The following is a 24962-nucleotide window of genomic DNA, read 5'->3' on the forward strand; positions in this document are numbered from 1 at the left end:
TTGAGTGCTCTGCGCTGATTGGTGGGGTCGAGTTAATATATACATACATAGAATATATATTTATAGAATTCCCACATCGGTGCATCCTTATAAAATACTCCTAAATAAGCAAATAATATCCAGGAATAATGGATTTATTGGTGTCAGTTAAAAAAAAAATGACAACTAATATTCTTCACCACATGTTTACCCTATGCATTGGATTACCATCCGATTAGCAATTAGCAGTGCAAGAGTTTTTGGACTTTTTGTGCCTCCTGAAAGAGTTTAGATCATAAATGCTTGTCTTAAACTGGATTTTTTGCTTTATACCATGGGATAAACGCACAGCAATCATGTTGTGTTGTTTATTTGTTTAAAAATGTCAAAGTCATGAAGTTTATAAAACATTTAGACACAGCTATGACATAAGGAGGAATAAGTGAAGGAGAAGATGAGTGCAGGAGTTTCAGAGAGGCTGGATTCCGGCATTTCAAACATTAAAAGAGGAGCAAAGGTCGGCTTTGTACTTTAGTAATTAACTGTAATCAAATCTGTAGCTCTTCCTCCTTCCTTTCGCTCTCTCATCCTGCAGATCCAACAGCCTTCTATCTCTCTCTATCCCTCTCTCACTTTCTCTTTATTCCTCTCTCTCTCCATCCCTTTCTCTATCCCTTTCTCTTTCCCTCACTAATTCACTCTGACTCTCTTTATCCCTTAGTCTCTCTCAATCTCTATATCTCTCTCTTGACACTCTCTGTCTCTCTCTCTCAATTTCTCTCTCTCTTCCTCTATCCCTCACTTGTTCACTCATTTGCTTACTCTCTTTATCTCTCACTTACTCTTAATCTCTCTATATATCACACACTTACTCACTCACAAACTCTTTTCTCTCACTCTTTCTCTCTGTCATCTCTCGCCCTCCCCATCTATCACTCTCTATTCCTAACTCACTCTCTCTCTTTCCTTCACTCTCTCTCTCTATCCCTGACTTGCTCACTCATTTACTCACTCACTCTCTCAATACCTCACTATCTCTCTCTCTCTCTCTCTCTCTCTCTCAATATCTCTATATACTGTATCCTACACTTGATCTCTCTCTCTTTCAATGTCTCTCTAAATCCTTCACTCTCTTTCTCTCAATCCCTATATATATATTTTCCTCACTCAATCTATCTATATGTCCCATATTCAGTCTCTCTCTCTTTCTCAATGTCTTACTCTAAATCCATCTCTCTCTCTCTCTCTCTCTCTCTCTCTCTCTCTCTCTCTCCCCATCTCTCGCTCTTTCTGTCTTGTACACACGTTTCTTCTTACTTTCTCATGGGGTGGGCGATATGGACCTAAAATAATATCATGATATTTCCTGCCATTTTCACGATAACGATACTCTTGGTGATATGACAAAACACTGAAATAAATGATACTGGACAGATAATAGTCTCTAGTAGAAATATAACGGGGAATAAGAACAGTGTGAATTTTTCTTTTGCTAAAAACAGTAAAAAAAAGTAGTACCCTGATGTGATAATTAGGGGTGGGTGATATTGGACACAATATTCACAATATTAAAAAATGTTGGCGATATTATTGCGTCTGATACAATATGGCACACTCCTACTTTCTCTTCAGTTTTTTCCTGCTTATTTTTTGTTTTCTTTATTTGACTCTCTCCTAGCACTGTCCCAGTTTTCTGTCCCATCTTTTTCTCTCTTCACTGTAACTCTTTCTCTCTTTATCCCTTTCTTATCTCCCTCCCTCTTTTTTTTTTACAGCTGTGCACTCACAGCTGGCATAATCTCCATAGACGAAAAAAGTAGCTGAACATCAGTCTGTGTAAGGTGATGGAGCTCCATCTTTGTTCCAACATCTAGTGTAGGGGCTTCCTATTAGAGCACAGGCTGTTACTGCAGCAGAACATGCACAGCCTCTTCATTAATAGCCTTAATTTTAGTATAAATGCTTTCGGAGCCTGATGGTAATGTTGTTTCCTTTTTTCATCTGCAGGTGAAGTGATGACGGCCTGTCGGATCCACTAACAGACTAACATCTGACCAGAGAACCCAACCAGCAACAAACCCAACAGACGTAAGACTCAGTTTGAACTCTTTTATCATTTTTAGCATTATTCTTTATTGTTTTATAACCCCAATTCTGACAAGTTGTGACACGGAGTAAAATGTAAATTAATGTCAATATAAACCCAATGCAAATCACACTGTTATATGGTCAGATATATGTCAATAAAAAGTCCATGAGGCCATGCAGTCTTTTCCCGTGCAGAATTATTATTTCCCTGTTTATAATGCAGTACCACCTGAGGTCCTGAAGATCACCAGCATCCAGTACTGACCATCAGCCTTGACCCTTAAACACAGGGTTTTTTTTTTCCAGACTCTTGGAATCTATTGATTTTACTATGTATAGTAGACAGTGGGATACCAAAGTCTTAACATTAGTAAACTGAGGAACATTTTCTAAAATTGTTCCATGATTTTATATAGTTTATTAGCACCACTTTCATTTCCAGCCTTTTGTTGCCCCATACAAATGATTTTAAGATGTGTTGCTGCCAATAAGTATTAAATAAGATGATTGTTTATGAAACTTTAATCTAATAGATGTTTTGTGTTCTATTAAGTATTAAATGTGGATTTTTATAATTTGCTAATCATTGCATTTTATACATTTATTCACATTTTACAATGCATCCAACTTTTTTGAATTCGTAAATAGTTTACATGATTAACAGCAGCTTGCTGAAAAAAAGTGGTGAACAAGTAAACAAGCTATTGGCACTTTTGACCTAAAAGGTTTTTTTTTTAAAGGAAGACAGCTCACTCTAGTTTCATGTGTATGTGTGTGTGTGTGTGTGTGTGGATGTGTGTGACAACAAATTTGCAGGCTGCACAGCTCTTGCAGTGCTTCCGTTAGAGTTAGTACGTCAGTAAATCTTTAGAAAACCCCCTTAATAACTGTGTTAAAGGAGAAATCCAGTGTAAAATGGTTTTGGGGTTTAGTGAAACAGGATAAGGAGTATAACATTTTGTTGAATACATGTATAATTCATGGATTTCCATTTAACAAACTATCTGTGCGCCTTTAAATTTCCCAGTGCCTAAAATGTGGAGCCACTTTGAGCTGGTTAATGGTGCAAAAATAGCCATTTCTTTGCATGGGTAACGCTATGCCCCTATCCCTAGCATTGTAAGCCTGTTAGGAGCATTGGCTAAAAGCTCTGTGTTTGGGGGAGAATGGAGGTGGGGTATTCAACAGAAGTATGTAATTTATATATAAATGTATAAATAAAAATAATGATTTCACACCAGATTTCTCCTTTAACTCCATTCAGCTCCAAACTCAAGATTTTGGCTGTATTATGAATACGTTTAGATACAGATATTAATTTTACAAATTATATTTTGTTTGCATGCATCATTTACAATCCTATGTATTATTTTTTGGTTTAGTTTAGGCCTTTAGTTTATATTTAAACTAATCAAAATAAAAATAAGAACTCACTAAAAGCTGCAAGTGTGTTACAGTTGTCAGTGTAAATCTGTGTGGCTAATCATTTGTGTTACCACAAATAAGCATTAAAAAACTGGGGAGGGAATTTTGATTATCGAGTTGATGTAAAAACTGTGTGGATTATAGGTGCTATTGTAACTATATATGTATTAAATAAAAACAGTCAAGGTGTTTTTAGACAAACATTTTCTCAATTCTTAATGTAATCAAGGTCAAACCAACCTTCACAGATTTCCCAAAATAAAAAAGAACATATAGAAAAGCTAATCATAACCCATTTTTTACTGCAAAAAGCTTTTAAATTGTGGATTTTGAGGTGTGATGATGTGATGTTTTGCTTAATAAATCTGCCCGTATTTATTTTAATACATTCTTATTTAATTTTTTTATTCCTAAACATGATAGTGTTCTAAATCACATAATTAATAATAGTTAAGTATTAATATTTAGTATTTAATTAAGTATAATTAAGTATTAATAAAAAGTAACAATGAACTTGTATTACTTGGCCTCATTTGTTCTGTAGTGCTGACAAGCCCTAATGTCTGAGTTGCTGATTTTTTATTTTTATTTTTTTCAGTGCAGTGGGTGGGGCTAAGCTACTGTTTTATTAGTTGGTTTATGATCCATTCTGATGGAGAACAGGTCTTTGTTCTGTGCAACAAAACATTTAAAAAAAGAAACTACATAATGTCCATTGTAATTGATGCAGGGTATGAAGGGGTTAAAAGTTCAGGTAACCTGAAATCTTTTTGCTGTCCTCTTATATTGTAATTCTGCATTTTGGGCATTTATTGTTTTGATATTCTGATATTTGCTAGTCTGCTGATTAGAGGAGCTCATGGCTGCTGATTCTTGGCACAAGGTTTTTTCAGGTCTTTTCCTAATTATGAGTGTGAACAAGAATAATCAGAGCTGGAGATCTGACGCTTTCCTCCAAGCATGTTGACTATATGCTGACTATAGATGCTGAAAGAGGCTGACTTCACATGTATCGGAGGAGGCGTGCGCTTGTCCTTAGACTTCTAGGGCCCTGTTTTAGTGATCTATAGCGCTCTGATCATTAGTGCTTTGGGCAGATTGATTTAGGGGAGTGTCCTGTGTCTTTGGTATTGTGAGTGCGCAAAAAAATATATCTTGCGCAGCTCAAAATGCAGAAAAGACGTGCACTAATTCTCTTTATTAATCATGGGTGTGTTTTGGGCGTAACATTAAATAAACCAATCAGTGTGCCAGTAGTCATTCCCTTTAAGATCTAGACATGCGCTGACTTTGGCGCGTTTGTATCTTAACAGTGTGGTACTTTGGTGTGTCTCAGCAGAGGATACTGACCTGCGTGTTTACGCTGTGAAGGTACACCAGCAGCTGATGGTATAGCATTTAAGGGAGCAGTAATTTATTCTATTTATTGTTTATGTAAAAGCTGGATTTGCAACACTGACTAAATGGCATTAGGTTCACTTTCAAATCATGGAAACAACACACCAAAAGCACACCTTAACCCACCCTTTATATTTGACAGTATTTGATTAGCTGTACAGGTCCTTACTCATCTTAAATTTATTTAACTGAACTTTCAGTTTATATCAGAGTTTATATCTGTAGCCATACTCTAAAACCAGTTCTGCGCACTGAAAAAGTGACGAGGCGTGATCCGCCACACGCTCCAGCAGTCCTTAATTTATTAATATATTTTATATTTAAATAAATGTGAGCTGGTGATAAGAAACAAAAGCTAACATATAGCTTTATAGATCTGTGTATTTCACATTTTTTTCACATTTTAAAGAACTGACTGACAGCGCAAGACACGAGAGCCCGGTGGCAATGTGCTTTGATGTTTTTCAAATATAAAAAATATAAAAGTGAATTTTAGTTAAATAACAGCAAAGTAAATAAAATAAATTTGTGCTCAGTTAAAGTGCTTTTCTCTTTTAATTTTTTTATTTCCAAAACTGCAGGATATAAGAGAGAATGAGAATGAGCATCTGTCAAATTCTTCAACAGCAGAATGCCTATATCTGCTGTATAATAACTTATAGTTACTGTGCAAATTTTTTATAAGTATATTCAATTTTATAGTTGATTACTGGGGGCTCTGGGTGAGGTGTTTTTTTGCTGTGGTGAAGAAGTGATGGTGTGTGGTAAATGGCTTGGGGTGCACAGTGCGCACAGTGATCGGTGATCCAGTCATGATTTGCACGGCTGACGGTTGACTGTTGTCTAGGTTCATTTCAGTCAGTGGAGCATCTGTGTTTCCTGCCGCCAAGATAGAAATATGCAAGAAATTTACCTGAACACACCTCACTTCCAGATCACCACACGCATCTGCGTTAATATATTCCTAAACTACAATAGCATTTTATTGGCATGCACGCAAAGCATGAAAATAGACTGTTGACAAGGTGTAAGATAGCAATGAGCATCGCAACACGCCTTTCACCTTTTGGGTGTACAATAGGGCCACAATAGGGTGTTGGGGGCAGTACTAGTGATGGGTGGGTGGGGGTTAATTTGAACAGGGATTGAGTAACTGACCGTCCAAAATAGGTAGAACATTAGAAACAAAAATAAAAATGTGTCTTTTTTGGTCAGTGTTTGAAGGTGTGCCCCTATTTTGTTTTCAGCTCAGTGTTGGGTTAGCACTTACGCCTGAATGGCTGACTAACCACACACACTGCAGGCTCAGTCTCAGGCCCAGCACAGTCGAGTGCAGGTGTTTGGCCTCTATCAGCCGCTGAAGAGCTTGAGGTTAACACGTTTTTTTTTTTTTTTTATGTTCTGGGTGCTGTGTGCATGTCTTCCGCATTGGCCTTGTTTTATTTCTTTTCTTGACATCCTCTTTCTCTCTTTTTCTCTTTTACTGGGACGTAACAGAGTGCACTGCTTCATTGCCATGGAGGCTCGAGGACTGTATGACTTCAACGGCACGGCGGAGGACGAGCTGAGCTTTCGGAAAGGAGACACACTGAAGGTAGGCACTGAGGAGTAAGGCGATGAGCTTTACTGATTTTTATTGATGTGTGTTACTAATGAAGAGCTAATCGTAAAGTTTGAGGACTTTTTTTAAGACATTTTATTACAAATATGCAGCTTTAATTTGTGGGTTACATATTCATCTGAATGCTGTCAAGTTAGTCTGGAAAATCAAAAAAATTATTTGATTGCAGACAGTATGAACCCAAAAATATAATGTTGTTCTGCTCTACTAATTGTATTTATTAATACACATTTCAGGTCTGAAACACATTACAAAAATATAGATGAGTAAAGCATTTACCCCTTTGGAATGTTGCCATTGCATCTTTTCAACACCAATGATACCAAGCTATAAAGTGTTTCAGGTGTTATTTTATCTCAAGATGTACAGCAGTATGGAATATTCTTTAACCCGTTAAAATACCTTGTCCCGTATACTGGCTACAGGTGAAGGTGATACAAAACCCTTTTTTTCTGTAGTAAAATAACAAATTCACGTTCTCAAAATTTGAGGGCTATGAAATCTCCTACAGGACACTTAAAGAAGCTGCCTGTTTTCTCTCTGCTCCACTTAATAATTCCAGATCAGTAACAGGAATCAAGCCAAATACTGCAGGTTTGAAAATAGATGTAAAAACTAGACAAGGTTCGGAGGGCATGAACTGTTTAATTGTTTAAATATTGATTTTAAATAGAATTTCAGGAAAGAGACAAATTTATGATTTTATTAATTATATTTTGACATTAGCACATTTACTTACATATTTTATTTTATTTTCTATTACAATTACAAATACGCTCTTCAGTAATGTTTCTTATCAAACATGGAATCTTTTTATGTAATGCTTGTAATGCTGGCCTGTTAAGGGGTGGTTAATGCAATGTCCATTTCAAAAGTCTCCACTCATATTTTATTGAGGGCAGGTCAGAAAACACAAGCAGTCTAATGCAGATCCTGTTCCCTTTTCTTCCTCAGCCATTTCTTTGTAATACATGCAGCCTGTGGTTTTGCATGGTCTTGTTAAAAAATGCATGAGCATCACTGGAAAAAGGATATGTTGCTCTAATATCTCAAGATCTAAGATGTACTTTTCTGTATAAATGCTGCATTACAGTATTGTACTTACACAGCTCCATAACATGACAAACCCTAGATTTTGGACTTGTTGCTGATAACAGTCTGGATGGTCCCTTGATTCTTGGAGTCTTTTTCCTCAAAATAGATCTGAAAATACAGATTTGTTTGACTACAATACACATTTTCCCTGTATAACGGTCCATTAGCAAACTTTTTTTCTGATTTGGGGTTGTAGTTTACATGCAAACATGTTTAATAATCAGTCATAAGTTAAATGTGACGTTAAAAAAGTGGTTAAAAAGTGCACAAATTAGTCAGTTAATCTTTCCCAAACCCACAGTCTTCGCACTTCCTCGCCAACCTGCAATCTGCATGATATGTGGGTGGTTCTATGCTACCTACTGAGGTTTGATCACAAAACAGTTTTTAGTAAAAAATGAATAAATGACAGTGACACCAGATTATATTCAGAACATTACTTATTTTACTGTTTTAGTTGTGAGGACAGATCAACTGTAAATAGGGCTCTTGCAGGTCCTTAAAATCACTTTAAATTTAAATAAATTAAATTTACTGTAAATTTACTGTAAATTTGTTGTAGGTATTACATTTTTAGACGGTGCGTTTAATGCCTGTGGAAAAGCACATGCTAACTTTAGGGGTGAGTTAGCTAATATTACAGAAAAGAGAACTAAGGTTAACCGAGAGCTAGCTAATGTTAGCGATGAGCTAGCTAACATACTAACATTAGCAGCAAGTTATCTAGTTACATTACTGTGGAGAGAACTAAGGTAAGCAGAGAGCTAGCCAACAAAATAACATCAGCAGCAAGCTAACTAACATGCTAATATAATAACATTAGCAGTGAGTTATCTATGTTACCTGGGAGAGAAATAAGGTTAGCGGCAAGCTAGCTTACTTTAGTTTTAAATTACATTTATTGCAGTCTACAAAAGGTCCTAAAAAGCATTAGATTTGACTTTTATAATAGTGCAAGAACCCTGTGTAAAGAATACTGAAGTGTGTGGAATACTGTTCTTTTATTACTATTGTAAAGCAATACCAGAGAACCTAGTGAGAAGAAACACTTATATATCCACTTTTTTCAGAAGCTTTTTAGCTTTTTATTTCAAAATAAATGTGCTTCTATGGAAATTCTAAAAGTCTTCATTTTTAACTAAGGTTAACGGAGAGCTAGCTAATGTTAGCGGTGAGCTAGCTAACATACTAACATTAGCAGAGAGTTATCTAGTTACGTTACTTGGGAGAGAACTAAGGTTAGCAGAGAGCTACCCAACATAGTAACATAGTAGCTAGCTAACATGCTAACATAGTAACATTAGCGGCGAGTTAGCTATGTTACCGGGGAGAGAACTAACTTTGGCGGTGAGCTAGATAACATAGTTACTTTGGCAGCGAGTTGGCTATGTTAAGTTTTGATTTAAGAATTAATGGCTACATTTTGGGTCCTAAATTATATTTTTGTGGTCTAAAAAAGGTCTTAAAAAGCATAAAATTTGACTTTTAAAATGGTGCAGAACCCAAAGAATACTGAAGTGTGTGGAATACTGTGCTTGTACGGCTATTGTGAAGCAATACCAGAGAACCTGTAGTGAGAAGATACACTTCTTCATTACTTTTTAAGCTTTTTAATCAAAAAATGAATGGGTTTCTTTGGAGATTCTGAAATCTGGACTTCTGAAATTCTTAATTTTTATCCAGAAAATTACACTTGTTTTCTCAGCCCAGAACAGCATAAAACATTTCAATATTGCAGGTCTCTTACTGAATACACTGTCAAATGACTTTCTATCGTTGTCTAATGTTTTTTGAGGTATCATTGTGTGTGAACACGCTTCTAGAGAGTCCTGATTCTTTTTGTTTGAGCTTTTGTAGTGCTACATCCTTTCTGCTAAAAACAAGTCAAGTAACGTGATAAAAGTAAAATCAGTCAATCAAAAAAGTGTATTTAGGCAACTCAGTCTGCATCCATCACCGGCAGTATGCATGCTGTGGCTGCTCTGAGCTCCTAAAGAGCAGCTATAAACTCTGAAGACCCAAAACTGTGTAAATGCTAATGCTAATGTTAGCAGTGTCTAATGCTGCATTCAGAGGTGGAAAAAGCACTGAAAAATTGTAATTAAGTAAAAGTGCCTTTTACTTTGCTAAAATTCTAATCAAATAAAAGTAAAAGTACCCATCTAAAAATCTACTCGAGTAAAAGTAAAAAAGTACTCAATTTAAAATTTACTTTGAGTAAAAGTTACAAAGTTACTTTTAATCATTTATTAAATTAAATTGTTTTTAATAAACTATTATTCCACATAATAATTTGGATCTTTCAGGCAGTATTTGTTCATACGACCCCATAAAACATTTTCAAGAACAAGTGGTATAGGTTTCTATGATCCGTTCTTTTTCTTTACTGTAAAAAAGTTATGTTCATATAGGTGACTATAAACAGTATTTTTATAGTTTTACAGACAATTGTTTTTTTCCCCCAGCATTTTATTTTGTACTCAGTAATTGGGAGTTTTCCAATGTAGCAAAGTAAATTACTTGTGTCAAAATGTACTTGAGTAAAACTAAAATGACCTATTTTAAAAACTACTTAAGAAATTACAAATTACTCATAAAATCTACTCAATTACAGTAACTTGAGTAAATGTCATTCATTACTTTCCACCTCTGGCTGCATTACATCTAAACTTGGATGTCAGAATTCCCTCATTTCAAATAAGATGGTTTCCCCAGAGCTGGTTTATGTAGTATTAAGTCTGTACACTTCCTTTTTCCCCTGTTATATCAGAAAATCGACTGTAAACCAGCAAACCAGAGGCATTAGAAGCATTTTTCATGCTTGCATTTTGTATTGGCTCTGGGTGTCCACCCTGAAAAAAAATTATATTAATGGAATAGATGCTTTTTCTTGCATTCTCATCTATTTTAACAGGTTGTTAAACACCCAATTTTACCTACAAAAGTGATTAATTTACTTTTTCTAAAAGCCTGTTTCTAAAGCCACTGCTAAGCCTAAAATACTGAAATTAATGACACATTTTTTATTACCAACAATAACTTTTTGTGCATTTTATTTTGTTAACACCCTATTATTTTGAAAAAAAAAAAAAAAAAAAAACCTACTGTTACTAACTGGAACTAATGGGTGAACTAATGGGGGGTCCAAATGAATAATTCTAATATGTTTAATGGAAGTGCCGCCCATGCAGCAAACTGCTTGTGGGAGTCTGTGAATGAGTCTAATTCTAACCATAAACTAGATGACTTTAAAAAAAAAAAGACTCTGAAAAGACTTTTAATAGACTTAAAGTCTGACACCCTCTCACATCTAAAGACAAGTCACAGCTTTTTAAACACAGAATAGTCACAGGCAAATGTTCCCACGCTTTGTGGCTTCCTGTAGCTCATCTCCTATTGGTTGTTGACATTATCCACGTCACTGTTGGCGTGAACCGTGTCACAAAACTTACGATAATATTAAACTTGGTTGATTTTATCTGAACGCAGTACAAGAAAAAGTCTGACTTAAACTGTAAATCTGGAAATTTGTCTGCGACAGTGAAATTGCATGAAAATTGCTTTGGTGTAAGATTAGCATAAAATGAATAGCGGATGAATGGAGCTAAACTGCTAAAAACTAAAATTTAATATAGCAACTAACCACTAATATTAGCAAGTAGAATGGTGTATTTTTCTTAAAAAGCAAAAATAAATTACCTGTACATTAGGGGTGTGCCATATTGTATCGTACGCGATAATCTCGCCAACATTTTTGAATATCGTGAACAATATTATACCCTGAAATATCGTACCATATCACCCACCCCTAATTATCACATCAATGTATTACTGTTTTACTGTTTTTAGCAAAAGAAAAATTCACACAGTTCAAATTTTCCATTATATATCTACTAGAGACTATAGTAGATTATATCTGTCCAGTATTATTTATTTTACTATAATCAATGGATATATGGAGATATTTGGAGTGCATTATAAGTATCATGACATTCTGGATCATTGACGTCTGTTACAAATCTGTTAAAATTCTTTATTTTTTTATATATCAGGTAGGGGTGTGGCATAAATCGTATGCAATAATAAAATTAAAATATTCTTTTGGTTGGAGTTGTGTATTCTTGAAAAAAAAAATCATTAATTTATATCGCCAAGAGTATCGTTATCGCGAAAATATCATGAAATATTGTGATCGTGATTATTTTAGGGCCATATCGCCCACCCCTACTGTACATTTGAGTTTTTCTACAGTAAACAGATTTTACACAGTAAAGATACTAGCTATACTGCTACTGTGAGCTGATCAGTTGCTGACCTGATGGTAAAGTAACAGCCAGATGATGTTTAAAAGGTTTATGAGTGGAGTTTAAAAGCTTTTAAATCATGTATGTTTGTGTTGAGAAAATGAGTATATTTTTCAGTATAAAATGATTAGACATTTATAAACGGTTCGGCTGATTTTCCTCCATACAAACCTGTTCATTATGGATTTACTTGGGAGTGCAGTCTAGTGTCTGACATTCGACATTTTAAGTAAATAAAATAAAAAAAAAGGGTGTAACTTTTACATTTTTTAAACTACTGACACTAAAAACACAGATAAGAGTACATATTCATTTAATCAGTAGACTGTATTAGCTATCATCTTTGTAATTGTAGTGTTTATTTTAGCTGAATTAGCCTGCATGCTAATCACTAAGTAGTTAGCTAAGCTAGCTAGTTAACATTGCTTCAAGCTAACAGAAGCTGAACACAAATCACCCACTGCCCCAACCAATGCACTTATATACAGTTTTGCAATAATAATAATAATAATAATAATAATAATAATAATAATAATAATAATAATAATAATTTTGCTGCACTGTAATGTAATGAGTAACAATTATCAGGCATTATTATGCTCACCTTCGTATATTGTTTTTTGTGGTTAGCATGCTAATTGCTCAGTTAGCTCCTCAGCTAAGAGAAGTACAAGCTAGAAAACAAGTTACGGAGTGTTGGCATATTAATCACTAATGCTCATGTTTACACAGCAGGTGAAAGTGCCCCAAATCTGATGATTTTCTTCCCAAATTCGATTATTTATTAATATTTTTTTTTATTTTAAGCTCTTCACACAATCTTTATGTAACCCCAATCTTAACTGTGTAACTGATGTATAGTAGGGTATGGTAATAGCTTTTTTTCTTGAGATTATTGGACTGTAGACATCAGTACATTATATTTCATTTCATTAAAATATATTTTTTATTAAAAAGCACTGTAATATTGGACATAAATTATCATATTAAATAAACAGATTAAATTGTAAATCATGTTTTCTGCTGATATGTTTTTTTTTTTTAACCTTAACCTTTAACCTGTGTTTGTTTAGATCCTGGGCAGTCAGGATGACTGGTTTAAGGCTGAAATGCACGGCCACGAGGGCTTCGTACCTAAAAACTATGTGGAGAGAGCGGTGCCAAGGTGAGTTTGAGTGTGCATGATTGTGGGAAACTGTTCATTTCAAAATATTATTTCAATAGTTTAGAACTTTTTTTATATGTATATTAAAACAAGACAATCATTGAAAATATATTTAAAACATTTTTTTTAATGTTGCTCCTAAGTTTAAGTAAATTGGAATATTTAATATTTAATTAATTTATTTTGGGTAAAACATACAATATGTAATACAATATATTGCAATATTGATATTTTTTCCCACCCCTACTCCTAACTAAAATGAACTCTTTGGCTCAGCAGATTTGTGTACTGTATTTTTCACACTATAAGGCGCACAGGATTATAAGGCGCACCATCAATAAACTGCTATTTTCTGGTCTATTTTCATTCATAAGGCGCACTGGATTATAAGGCACATTTTAAGCAACAATAGTAAGGAACACTGGTGTCGCCATGTTTCCCTTCTAATTTAGCAAAGTTAAACGAGCGCTGGTTGTTAATCTACACAGGTTTCTCTCCTAAAAACAACAGCGTTGTTAGTAGCTGCATTAGCTGTGGTTAGCAGGGCTTAGCACTAGTAAATGCCTCCCGACAGCACTACACTGAGGAATTCAAATTGTTCTAGTATCTCAGGGTGCTATCAGCTAGCAGTTTGTCCCATGTAGCTTGTTTTAACACAGTAAACATTCAGACATTCAAACATTCAGTTTGATATACTCACCTTTGCACAGCAAAAGTGCTAGCGCTGCGGTTAGTAGCTAATACTAATACTGCTCCAGTCTCGTTGCTGGAGAAACTTCACTGATAGCGAACTCCAGACAAACCAAGTCTCCCTGAAGCTGCGGGAGTCTCCCGCATTTCAGTAGTGGCTCCCTGATGCCCGCGAGTCACATATAATCTCCCAGAATTCAGAACGAGTGCCCCAAACGCGCACACAGGCCACAGACTGTTTTTCTCTAATCGCGTGTGGGAAGGAGAGAGAGAAAACAGAGAGGGTTCTGATTGGCCTGTTCTCTGCAAAGAGTCTGTGAGACAGCCAATCAGTTTTTAGTGTGGGCGGGCAGTGTTTTTCAGTGTTGTTTTTCAGTGTTGTTCAGTGAGTAAGAGAAAGCAGATCATGGCGGAGGCGATATTAATAATTATTGTAATATGATATGAAATGTGTTTGATGTTGTGCAATTTTTATGATATTGTAACTGTCATTTTTTGTCAAATAAAGGCTTTTTTTTCAAAAAAAAGAAGAAAAGCAAAAAGAAAAAAGATAAAACTCATTTCACCTCTGAATACTCTAAATTTAATTTAAAAAAGTAAAATGAATTAACATAAAAGTAAAGTTTTGTTATCTTTTGGTGTGTGTGCAAGTTTTTTTTGGGCTAACCTCCCTGAAATCAACTTTTGCAACTTGGGATGTCTGGAACTCATACTTCTGTATAACAAGGTACGTCAGTGGAGTGGCTTTACTGCTCTTTACAACCTGAATGGTAAAGTTCATACATAAGGCGCAGCGGATTATAATGCGCAAAATTAAAGGATTTTAAGTGCACCTTATAGTCTGAAAAATGTGGGACAATACGGAAAAATCACCCCATTCTGGTCCACTGGGCCTTTAGTTGCAATATTTCAAGTAAAGTATTAGTTTTTTAATGGTAAAGAAAAATGTAATTAGAAAAAGTGAAACGGACACAGTGCACCCAGCATATATAGAACCCCAGCTAATCTGGGAGCACTGAGTGGGTCTGAAGGGGTCGCTGACATTAGGACTGTTTGGGATTGACTGCTCTGTTACAGCTGGTTCCAGGAGAACACCGGCCGCACCTCCGCTGAGGAGACGCTGATATCTAGAGAGGTCGGAGCGTTTCTGATCCGCGGCTGCCAGAGTTCACGAGAAGGCTTCTCCATATCTGTCAGGTCAGTGCTGAACAGTGTTGTTTCTGGAATGATGAAAGTTATGCTGTGGCCCAGTATGCTTGATTTGTGGCACACACAGGCAGAGATGTATGTTATTTTTTCACTTCACTACTGTATGTGTATCTACTGAAGTATTATTTTTACTATACAACTGTACTTGAGTACTAAAATACTGTATCTGTATCTACTGGAGTACTATTTTTACTTTACTACTATACTTAAGTACTAAAATACTGTATGTGTATCTACCGGAGTATTATTTTTTACTTCACTACTGTACTTAAGTACTAAAATACTGTATGTGTATCTACTGGAGTATTATTTTTAGTTCACTACTGTACTTAAGTACTAAAATACTCTATTTATACTACTCTAAATATTGGTTTTAGCACAGGAATCACAAATGTATTTATTTATTTAAGTCTGTAAGGGAATTTAATAATTGAGTTTTTGTGCTTTGTTATTGTAAAAGAGGTCTTAATTTTTTCTTTTAATGTTATTAAAAGTCCTAAAATTGATGTTCCTTTTACTTGTAGCCTCTCTGCAGTAGATGTAGTAAATTGATGTAGATGTAGACAGACATTCTTAAGAGTAAAAATACACCCTTAAAATAGAGGCTAAGGTCAGGTTCACACATTAGTGGCACGAGTGGTGCGACAGTGTGGTTGCTACTGCTCGCACATGGTGGCCATTCACACATATTTTACCATTTAAAAATAGACTGAGGTGCCATATAATACATGTATATAGTATTTAAGCTGTGTTACCACACTGCTTATTTTTCTTATAATAAAAACACATAAAAGAAAAAAAAAGAAAAATGCAAAAGTTTTCTTTTAACACATTGTTCCAATATGTTTAACCCTTATGTGGTGTTCGGGTCTGTGGGACCCGTTTTCATTTTTCATCAAATGATACTAAAAAAATATTTTTTTCTAACTCAAACTCATTGGCATTGGCTCATTTTTTGTGAAAAACACATATCAAAACACATTTTCGATAAACACACACTGTACACCCCCCCCCCCCCCCCACACACACACATTTATATTACATACAGTATATTTGGCCAAGGGCTAATAAACATTGCTTCATTTGTAAATTTGAAACTAAACAGATTTTCTACTCATATCTTGAGTTTAATTCATTTTCTTTTACATTTTATTAAAAAACTAATATAAAAAGAGTAGCACTTTTTGAAAGAAATGTAACATAAGAAAGATAAAGAGCAAATATTAACCATGTAAGCTGTTTATATAGCTTGCAATTTAGGTGAAGCGAGCATGTGTAAAGCATTTTAATGTAAAATTGTTTAATTTTGCTGAATTAAATACAAGTAACAAAGTAAACGAGTAACAAAAATATGAACACCACACAAGGGTTAAGTTGGTTTATCTGCTCCAGAGAGTCATAGTTTGTATGTTGGCAATACTTCTACACTGCAATAAGATAATGATATCTTAGCAAGTGAAAATCTCTTGTATGTGTTATATGTGTATTTAATTAAATTAACATGATATTATAATAACTATTAACTTGTTTCTAACTTCCTTGTACGTATTTTATTCCTTTATAGCGTATATCCTTTATATTCTTGGGGGAAATAAATCCAATAACATCAAACAATAAATATTTTTATTTTTATTTTATATATTTATTTTTATTATTATTATTTGCTATAATATTATTTGCTTTATGAACCCAACAAAAATTATCTGCATAATGTTGCCCAAAGGCAACAAAAGCTTACAACCAGAGTGTAAGAATATAGTAAGAATATAAACAGCCAAATATACTTCTTTACTTATGCTTGCACATACTGTATACATATTTTTATTTTTGACCCCCTTGTATGCCTCATTGTACTCAACATTGATATGCCTTGTAATGGCATATTAAAACGTATAAATGAATGAATGAATGAATGAATGAATGAATGAATGAATAAGGTATGGAATGTTTTAATAACCAAAATATGGTTTGTTGAATGGGGGCAACATCAAGCCATAAAGAAGTTATGTGATTTAATCTACTAAATGTATTTTATTGTATTTGCAGACAGGAGACTTTCAATATATAACATTTTTTTTAAAACATAGAAATTTACGTTGAAAATGAGTCAAATGTTCCGACAAAATTTAGACAACAGTGCAAAAGTAAGAAATGTCAGAAATCAGATTTTTAGAAACTAGATTAAGGAGGACAGAACTTATACATTTTAGATCTTAAGACTAAAATTTAAATTTAATGTAAATTATTATATAACTGTATTTGCACTTTCTGTATGGCTGACATCAGTTATCTATCTATCTATCTATCTATCTCTTAAATCTGAAAATTTAAATTTTAGCAGTGTACTACAGGGACTAGACAAGCAGTATGTTTGTGTGCATTTTCACGTCTGTGTCAGCAATTGATGCAACTTGAAGTGTCTGAACGCATTTGATAAAATTCATCAGAACTAATATTTGGACATATAGTGTATTAAGGTGGAAATCATGCATGTATTTGAATCAAGGGTGTCTGATGGATCAACTTTTTTCAGTTCAAAAATCTAACATTTACTCTCCATCTCTTTATTCTGCATCTCGCTCTATCTCTCTTCATCTCACAGTGTGTCTGAATGTGTTCGGGCCTTCAGTCTCACTATATCAGTTATAAATCCCCCTCTCACACACATGCACACACACACACACACACACACACACACACACACACTCTACCTGGCATATGGAAATGTCCCATTAATATTGCATCATGAACAGCTGCCCTCTAACTGCGGTCAGATTTGTGTGATTTGTTGGAGCTGTCTTCTCATAAATCATCCATGTGTTTAAAGTCCATCCATCATATCAGTCAGACTGAGAGAGAGAGAGAGAGAGAGAGAGAGAGAGAGAAGGGAGGGAGGGAGAGATAGGTAATAAGAGAGAGAGAGAGAGAGAGAGAGAGAGAGAAGGGAGGGAGGGAGAGATAGGTAATAAGAGAGAGAGAGAGAGAGAGAGAAGGGGTAGAGATATGATCACAAGCCATCAAACCAAGCTGAACTGCTTGAATTTTTGCACCAGGAGTAAAGCAGCATAAAGTTATCCAAAAGCAGTGTGTAAGACTGGTGGAGGAGAACATGATGCCAAGATGCATGACAACTGTGATTAAAAATACAAACTGTGATTATTCCACCAACTATTGATTTCTTAACTCTTAAAACTGTATGAATATGAACTTGTTTTCTTTGTCTGTAGTTTATATAATAACAACAACAATGTTCATTTTACTCAAACATAAACCTATAAATAGAAAAATCTGAGAAATAGATTAAGAAACTGAAGCTGAGAGGGGGGATAGGTAGAGAGAGAGAGAGAGAGAGATAGAAAGAGAAAGAGAGAGGAAGAGAGAGAGTGAAAGAGAGAGAGAGAAAGAGAGAGAGAGAGAGATTTGCTCCCTCTAGTGGTGATAAAGGGTAAAACAGCATTTGCTGCTATAGAACTACACTTATACACCTGTACCGAGTTTTATCAGAATTATATTCCTTTGACATTTTTTTTTTTTAATTACACAGGATTTTAAAATACATTTGACTGTTAATTAAGGCTGTTGATTGATTTTAAAAATAAACTAAATAATTGCATAATTTGCTTTGATAAATCGTAATGAATTGCATTTTAATAAAACTTTTAATAATGAATATTTAATTGTTAAATTAAAGAATTAATGTAAGATAATCACCAGATGAATTTCCGAAATGTTACATTTATTAAGTTTCTGGAGATGCTGAACAATAGTTGCTCTTTTTTCTCCACGGGTCAGGTTTACTGTATATCAGGGGATTGTGGAGCATTAACACTTTTTTTTACTGTTTACTATGTAATTCCATATTAATAAATTTACTAATTCGCAAATTGATGCACATGATGCATATTGATGCACACCTTAATGCTACTGGGGAAAAAAAACATCAACACAACTTATAATTTAAAGGATATTGCTTAAAAATACATTTTATGGAAATACAGGAAAAGTAATGTGTATTTTCATAAAGTATATTGCATTAAAAATGTACTTTTAGTATTTTTTACCTAATTTGATCATAATCACTGTTGGCATGTAATTACAGTATGCACCAGCAGAGGGCGATGGTAGGGTTAATTAACCTGTTCATTCATCCATCCATCCCAACTACTGGTTCTGATTGGTCTAAAATTAGGGATTACAGTTTGGGGGTTAAAAATCATGAATGCCATGACCAAAACATGACATTTATTAAGTTCCACAAGCATATCTAGGAGTCCTAATCAGTTTAATATAAAAAACCCACAAAAACCTTGTATTTCCATGTTTGTTGTTGACATACTTCAGCAATTGAATATATTAAATTAATCAACACAGCATGCAAATACATGAATTATTAGCACATTACAACAGAAACCTTGTATCTCCATTTTAGTTGTTTTCACTGTATGACATAACATTAATCTGGTAGTTGGTCCGAATTTCATGATAAATGGACCAATAGAAATGCTACTATTTTTTTTTTATTGATGCCCATTTACAGACTGTAAATTAGCACTGTTATGCACAGACCTCCATTTTGCTCTTTTTCACTTTTTTTTAACATAATGTGAATCTGAAATCTGGTGAATTTGTTGTTCTTTATAGTTGTAAAATTGTGATTAGATGATTGTAAATTGATGATTTTGGAGAGAAATGGTCCAAAATGAATTAGAATCAAATCTTCAAAGAAACAATCAATAAAATGCAAGTGAGTGTGTGGAATTGCTACAGGAGTATTATTCTGAGTCTTACTCTGTTTTAAGAGTTCAGAAATCAATATTTGGTGGAATAATCCTGTTTTTTAATCACAGTGTTCATGCATTTTGGCATCATGTTCTCCTCCACCAGTCTTGCACACTGCTTTTGGATAACTTTATGCCACTTCTGGATATAATATAATCCTTTATGATCTTTCAATTATGCATTGAATAAAGTCATGTTTTGTTCTTTCTCTGCTTTATTTACAGGCATGATTCTGACGTGCAGCATTTTAAAGTCATGAAGGACAACAAGGGTCATTATTACCTGTGGTCAGAGAAGTTCACCTCCCTGAACAAACTGGTCGACTACTACAAGACCACCTCTATTTCTAAGCAGCGGGAGATCTACCTGCGGGACGGGAGCAGAGACGAGCCCAGACCATCAGTGCCTCAGCCGGTAAATATATTTACACCATATTTACACCCAGTCACTCAGTTTACGGATGGGTGATGGAGCAAAAAATGATATGAGGATATTTGAGGATGTTTTTGCTATTTATTTTGCAGAGATGCATGGCATTAATTTTAATTTGATGGGTGTATGAATAAGATTGGAAAGACTCCAGGGTGCATTTGTTACAATTTTAAAGGCATCTTTATTTTTTACTATTTTATTCACAATTATTTTGTGCTAAACGAGTAACAAGTGGGAGGTAGGGCTCTAAATCAATCAGCGATGATTGATTTGTGGTAGGAACATGGGCTCTGCCAGTTTGGCACCATTTTAGCCATCACAACAGTTAACTGTCACACACATTTAGGCGTGTAGATAGAATCTATATCAGAACATTCCAGCAAAACCTTGTATCTGCCTTTTTGACGTAACGTGAATGTGGCAGTTTGTCCGAATTTAATGACAAATGGACCAATAACTAATGGATGTCACACATTAAAAAAGCATGTAGACCTATTTTAGTGAGCTATAGCACTATAGCTATAGGTAAAAAATAGTGTGATGAGTGTGTGTGTGACGAGCAGGGGTTTACACATTGAGTGAACCTAAAGGAATGGATTCTGATGACTGACTGTTGTCTAGGTTCATTTCAGTCAGTGGTGCACCTGTGTTTTCCACCACCAAAATAGAAACATGCCAGAAACTGACCTGAACACACCTCAGTTCCAGATCACCACACCAATCAATGTAGATTTACTCCTAACCTCCAACACTATTTTAACCTCGCGGGCCCAAGGCATGAAAATAGACTGTTGACGAGGTGTAAGATAGCAAAGGGCATCGCAACGCACCTTGCACATGGTTTACGATAGGGCCCATGGTGTCACGGTGTGCTGTGTTTTTTGTACAATGCCAGATCACCTTTGGTCTTCGTTACAGAAACTTTCGAAAATGTTACGTTAATAAGGTCCTACAACCACTGACCCTACCTTTTCTAAATGCCCACTCTATGCCATGACCAGACCTGTTCCAGATTGGACAAGAGTGAGATGCTGTTTGATGAAGTTTTTAGAGTTCAGAAATTAATATCTGGTGGAATAACCCAGGTTTTTAATCACAGTTTTCATGCATCTTGGCATGTTCTCCTCCACCAGTCTTACACACTGCTTTTGGATGACTTTATGGCACTCCTGGTGCAAAAATTCAAGCGCTTTAACTTGGTTTCATGGCTTGTGATCATCCTGATTAGTCAAGTCAAGTCATTATCAACCGTCATTATCAAACGTGCAAACTCCACACAGAAAGACCCGGGTCGCCCCACCCGGGAACCCAGACCGTCTTGCTGTGAGGCAGAAGTGCTACCCACTGCGCCACCGTGCCGCCCCTCATCCTGATTATATTGATTATATTCCAGAGGTTTTTAATTTGGTAAAATCAAAGAAACACATCACTTGTAGTATTGTATTATTATTTCTCAGAGCTGTGTATAAAACTTAAAGGTTGTTTCACCTCTATAAAGTTTCTTCACAACTCTCCAGGAGTCTGACCGCTGTGTCCACTTTGTCCTCTTTGTAATCCTGGTCTACAGCTTTAATAAAGTGCTCAGTGAAGTGCTTGGCCCTGGCATTCCTGGAACTGCAGTAATCGAGAAATCAATGCAGTGAAGTCCAATGCTAAAGTATATAATGCCAGAAGTATTGATTTCACCATCAGGATTGATTATACAAGACCTGTAAGCAGGTTCTGAGCTGTGCATTACAATAGAGAGAGCTGGTGTATTTATAGGCCACACTGTATATATAAAGGTATAATCTCCACAGTGAAGCGCCCTGCTGATAGAATAGGATGCTCTGGACATCCTGTGAGTCGGAAATGAGCATATGTTCACCATGCTTAATGCCAAGGTAGTTGCATGAGGGGAATAAAGCCCCCAGCACTGGGTTGTAGAGAGGCAGAGCAGTGGAACTGTGCTCCCTGGAGTGATGGACCTCCATCCAATATATTTGGAATAATTTGGTTTGGTTTTTGATTAAAAAACGTATCATCAAACATCAGTATCTGACCTCATTGATGCTGTCATAGATTAATACAATCATATACTCACAGCAATGTTTAAACAAGAAGTGTGGAGCCTTCCCACTAGCATAGAGGCTGTTACTGGAGCAAGGTGAAGACTATGAATACACAAAAATGTACATTTTTGGGGTAAACTGAACAAATTGAAACATTACAGATCCTGAATAACAAACTTGTTCTCTTTATTTGTACCATTTTTTCACCATTAAATATACAGTATTAAATAGCAGGGGGTTGCCAGTTGAATACATAACCCTCACTGGGGAGATTCTGACAACAGTTCTAAGATCTGAAGGAACTTTAATTGAAAAATTAGGGAAAAAATAGGATTGACCTTCACTACAAGATGATTACTTACAAAAAAATGGCAACTATAACCTGCAATTTTGCATTTTTTGAATTTTCAGTCAAATTTAATATTTTTAATCATATATTTCAATTTAAAAATATAAAAAATATATTGCAAAAATCTTGTCTCGTTTTATGAGATTAGTCTCATGAGTTTTGTCACACCCCTATTAAACAGCCTAAATGTATTTCGTCTTGCTTTTCAGCGATTTTTTTTTTTTTTTTTTTTTTTACAAATTTAAATGTTCATTTTAAACATTGAACGTCTTTAACACCTCAGCACATACTAACAAAGCACAATATGACTTAAATTTTGAAAATGTGATATTCAGACTAAATTATTCTCTTTTTACCTATTCTCTGAATAATTTCGAGTGGCCAAATATTCAGTGTATTCCTTCCATGGACCAAAATATTATTCGTTTTAGGATAAACATGAAATGACATGGCTACAAAAATTTGGTCATATCCACCATATGTAGAATGCCATGTTTGTTTACTTTGTGTTGTACTTTACATTGTTTCATAAGACTGTGGTGGATGTTTGTTAGCTAGCTAGCTAGAACCATAGCACATGCAGTTATTTATATAAAGAGTATTTTTTTCCCTTCTTATTCAGGTAAAAAGAGGCAGTCTACCTGAAGACAGATCCCATGGTGGGGGCTATGGAGGCCCTCCTCCCTCCTCAGGAGGACCCTACAGATCTACAGCTCCAGCTCACAGTCAGCAGGTAACTTATAAACCACTCCAGTGGCACCGCCACTGTGATTCAAGCACTGGTGGTTCGAATCCCTTGTCATGCTGCTCGGCATCAGCAGCCGGAGTCTGAGAGAGTACAAATGGTCATGCTCTCTCTGGGCGGGGCTATGTAGATGATGCTCTCTCTCCTCACATCACTCCAAAGGTGATGTTGGTCAGCACAGACTTCTGTGAGCTGATGTATCAGAACCGAGTCGCTGCACTTTCCTCCAAGTGCGCTGTGATGCTACTCGGAAATGCTGCATCAGCAGCAGTTCGAAAAAAGACACAAGCAGCTAGTTTGGGGCATTATTAGTGATAGGGTTAGCCTTAGTAAGTGGGTTGGGTAACTGACCTTTTAAATTGGAGAGAAATGGGATAAAATTACATTCGCAATGAGCAAATTTAACACTAATTTAACACTTCATGATCAATTTACTGTAAATACTGCTATCGCATGACTTTTGTCATATCAGTATAGTTTGTGAATGTTACTGATGATATGTAATCATATCTGTTTTGTGCCTCTATGGTCAGACTAAGCGAGGCAGTCTGGAAGAGAAGCAAGGCAGGAACAGCCCAGTCACCAACCCTACCGGCCCCAGACGAACTTCAGATACCATGCCTGCACCGGTACCTTTAACATTTTAAATACACTATATATACAGTCCAGTCAGAATATTATAACCACCTCTACATTTATTTCAGATTCACTGATCATATAGGACACATTGTAGTTCTATTATAATTACAGACTGAAGACCTGTATCTGTTTCTCTGTAAAGAAATCAATCGGTCGAATTAAAGAAATAGTTTGCTCGAATTAAAGAAATTGTTCGCTCAACTTAACGAATTTAAGGAATTATTAGTTCGAATTAAAGAAATTGTTTGCTCAACTTAACGAATTTAAGGAATTATTAGTTTGGATTAAAGAAAATGTTCGCTCATATTAAATAAATAATTCACTCCAATTAAAGAAATCATTTGCTCAAATTAAAGAAATCTTTTGGGAGAATTAACGAATTAAACAAATCCTTCGTTCAAATTAAAGAAATAGTTTGCTCGAATTAAATAAATAGATTGCTTGAATTAAAAGAAATTGTTTGCTTGAATTAAAGAAATCGTTCCCCTGAATTAAATAAATAATTAGCTCGAATTAAAGAAATAATTCCCTCAAATGAAAGAAATTGTTCGCTCAAATTAACAAATTTAAGGAATTTTTCGTTTGAATTAAAGAAATAGATCGTTCGAATTAAAGAAATTGTTAGCTCAAATTTAAGAAATCGTTCCCTTGAATTAAATAAATAGTTTGCTCGAATCAAAGAAATAATTTCCTTGAATTAAATAAATTGTTCACTCGAATTAAAGAAATAATTCGCTCAAAGAAAAGAAATCGCTCGACTTAACAAATTTAAGAAATTAAAGAAGTAGTTTGCTCGAATTAAAAAAACAGTTTGCTCAAATTAAATAAATTGTTTGTTCGAATTAAAGAAATCGTTCGCGCAAATTAAATGAATTGTTCCCTTGAATTAAATAAATAATTTGCTCGAATTAAATAAATTGTTCGCTTGAATTAAAGAAATATTTAATAGATCACTTGAAATAAATATATCGTTCGCTCAAATTAAACAAATCA

The 24962-nt window shown here is 35.0% G+C and overlaps 1 protein-coding gene across 3 annotated transcripts in view; it reads left to right on the top strand.

Moving 5' to 3' along the window:
- The window catches only part of grap2a (GRB2 related adaptor protein 2a), a 53786-nt gene that overhangs the window by 27558 nt on the left and 1266 nt on the right, over positions 1–24962 (top strand). For 2 of the 3 annotated variants that reach the window (XM_022671559.2, XM_049467668.1), the window contains exons 2-8: positions 1987–2067; positions 6388–6484; positions 12984–13075; positions 14843–14962; positions 19978–20167; positions 23208–23318; positions 23864–23959. In XM_022671559.2, coding sequence (XP_022527280.2) covers positions 6407–6484; positions 12984–13075; positions 14843–14962; positions 19978–20167; positions 23208–23318; positions 23864–23959 — 687 coding nt within the window. In that variant the 5' untranslated portion in view covers positions 1987–2067; positions 6388–6406. Of the gene's footprint in view, positions 1–1986; positions 2068–6377; positions 6485–12983; positions 13076–14842; positions 14963–19977; positions 20168–23207; positions 23319–23863; positions 23960–24962 lie in introns of all 3 variants that reach the window. The other variant, XM_007260745.4, reaches the window with a different exon arrangement.

This window comes from Astyanax mexicanus, chromosome 19, assembly GCF_023375975.1.
Source record: "Astyanax mexicanus isolate ESR-SI-001 chromosome 19, AstMex3_surface, whole genome shotgun sequence".
NCBI classification, from domain to species: Eukaryota; Metazoa; Chordata; class Actinopteri; order Characiformes; family Acestrorhamphidae; genus Astyanax; species Astyanax mexicanus.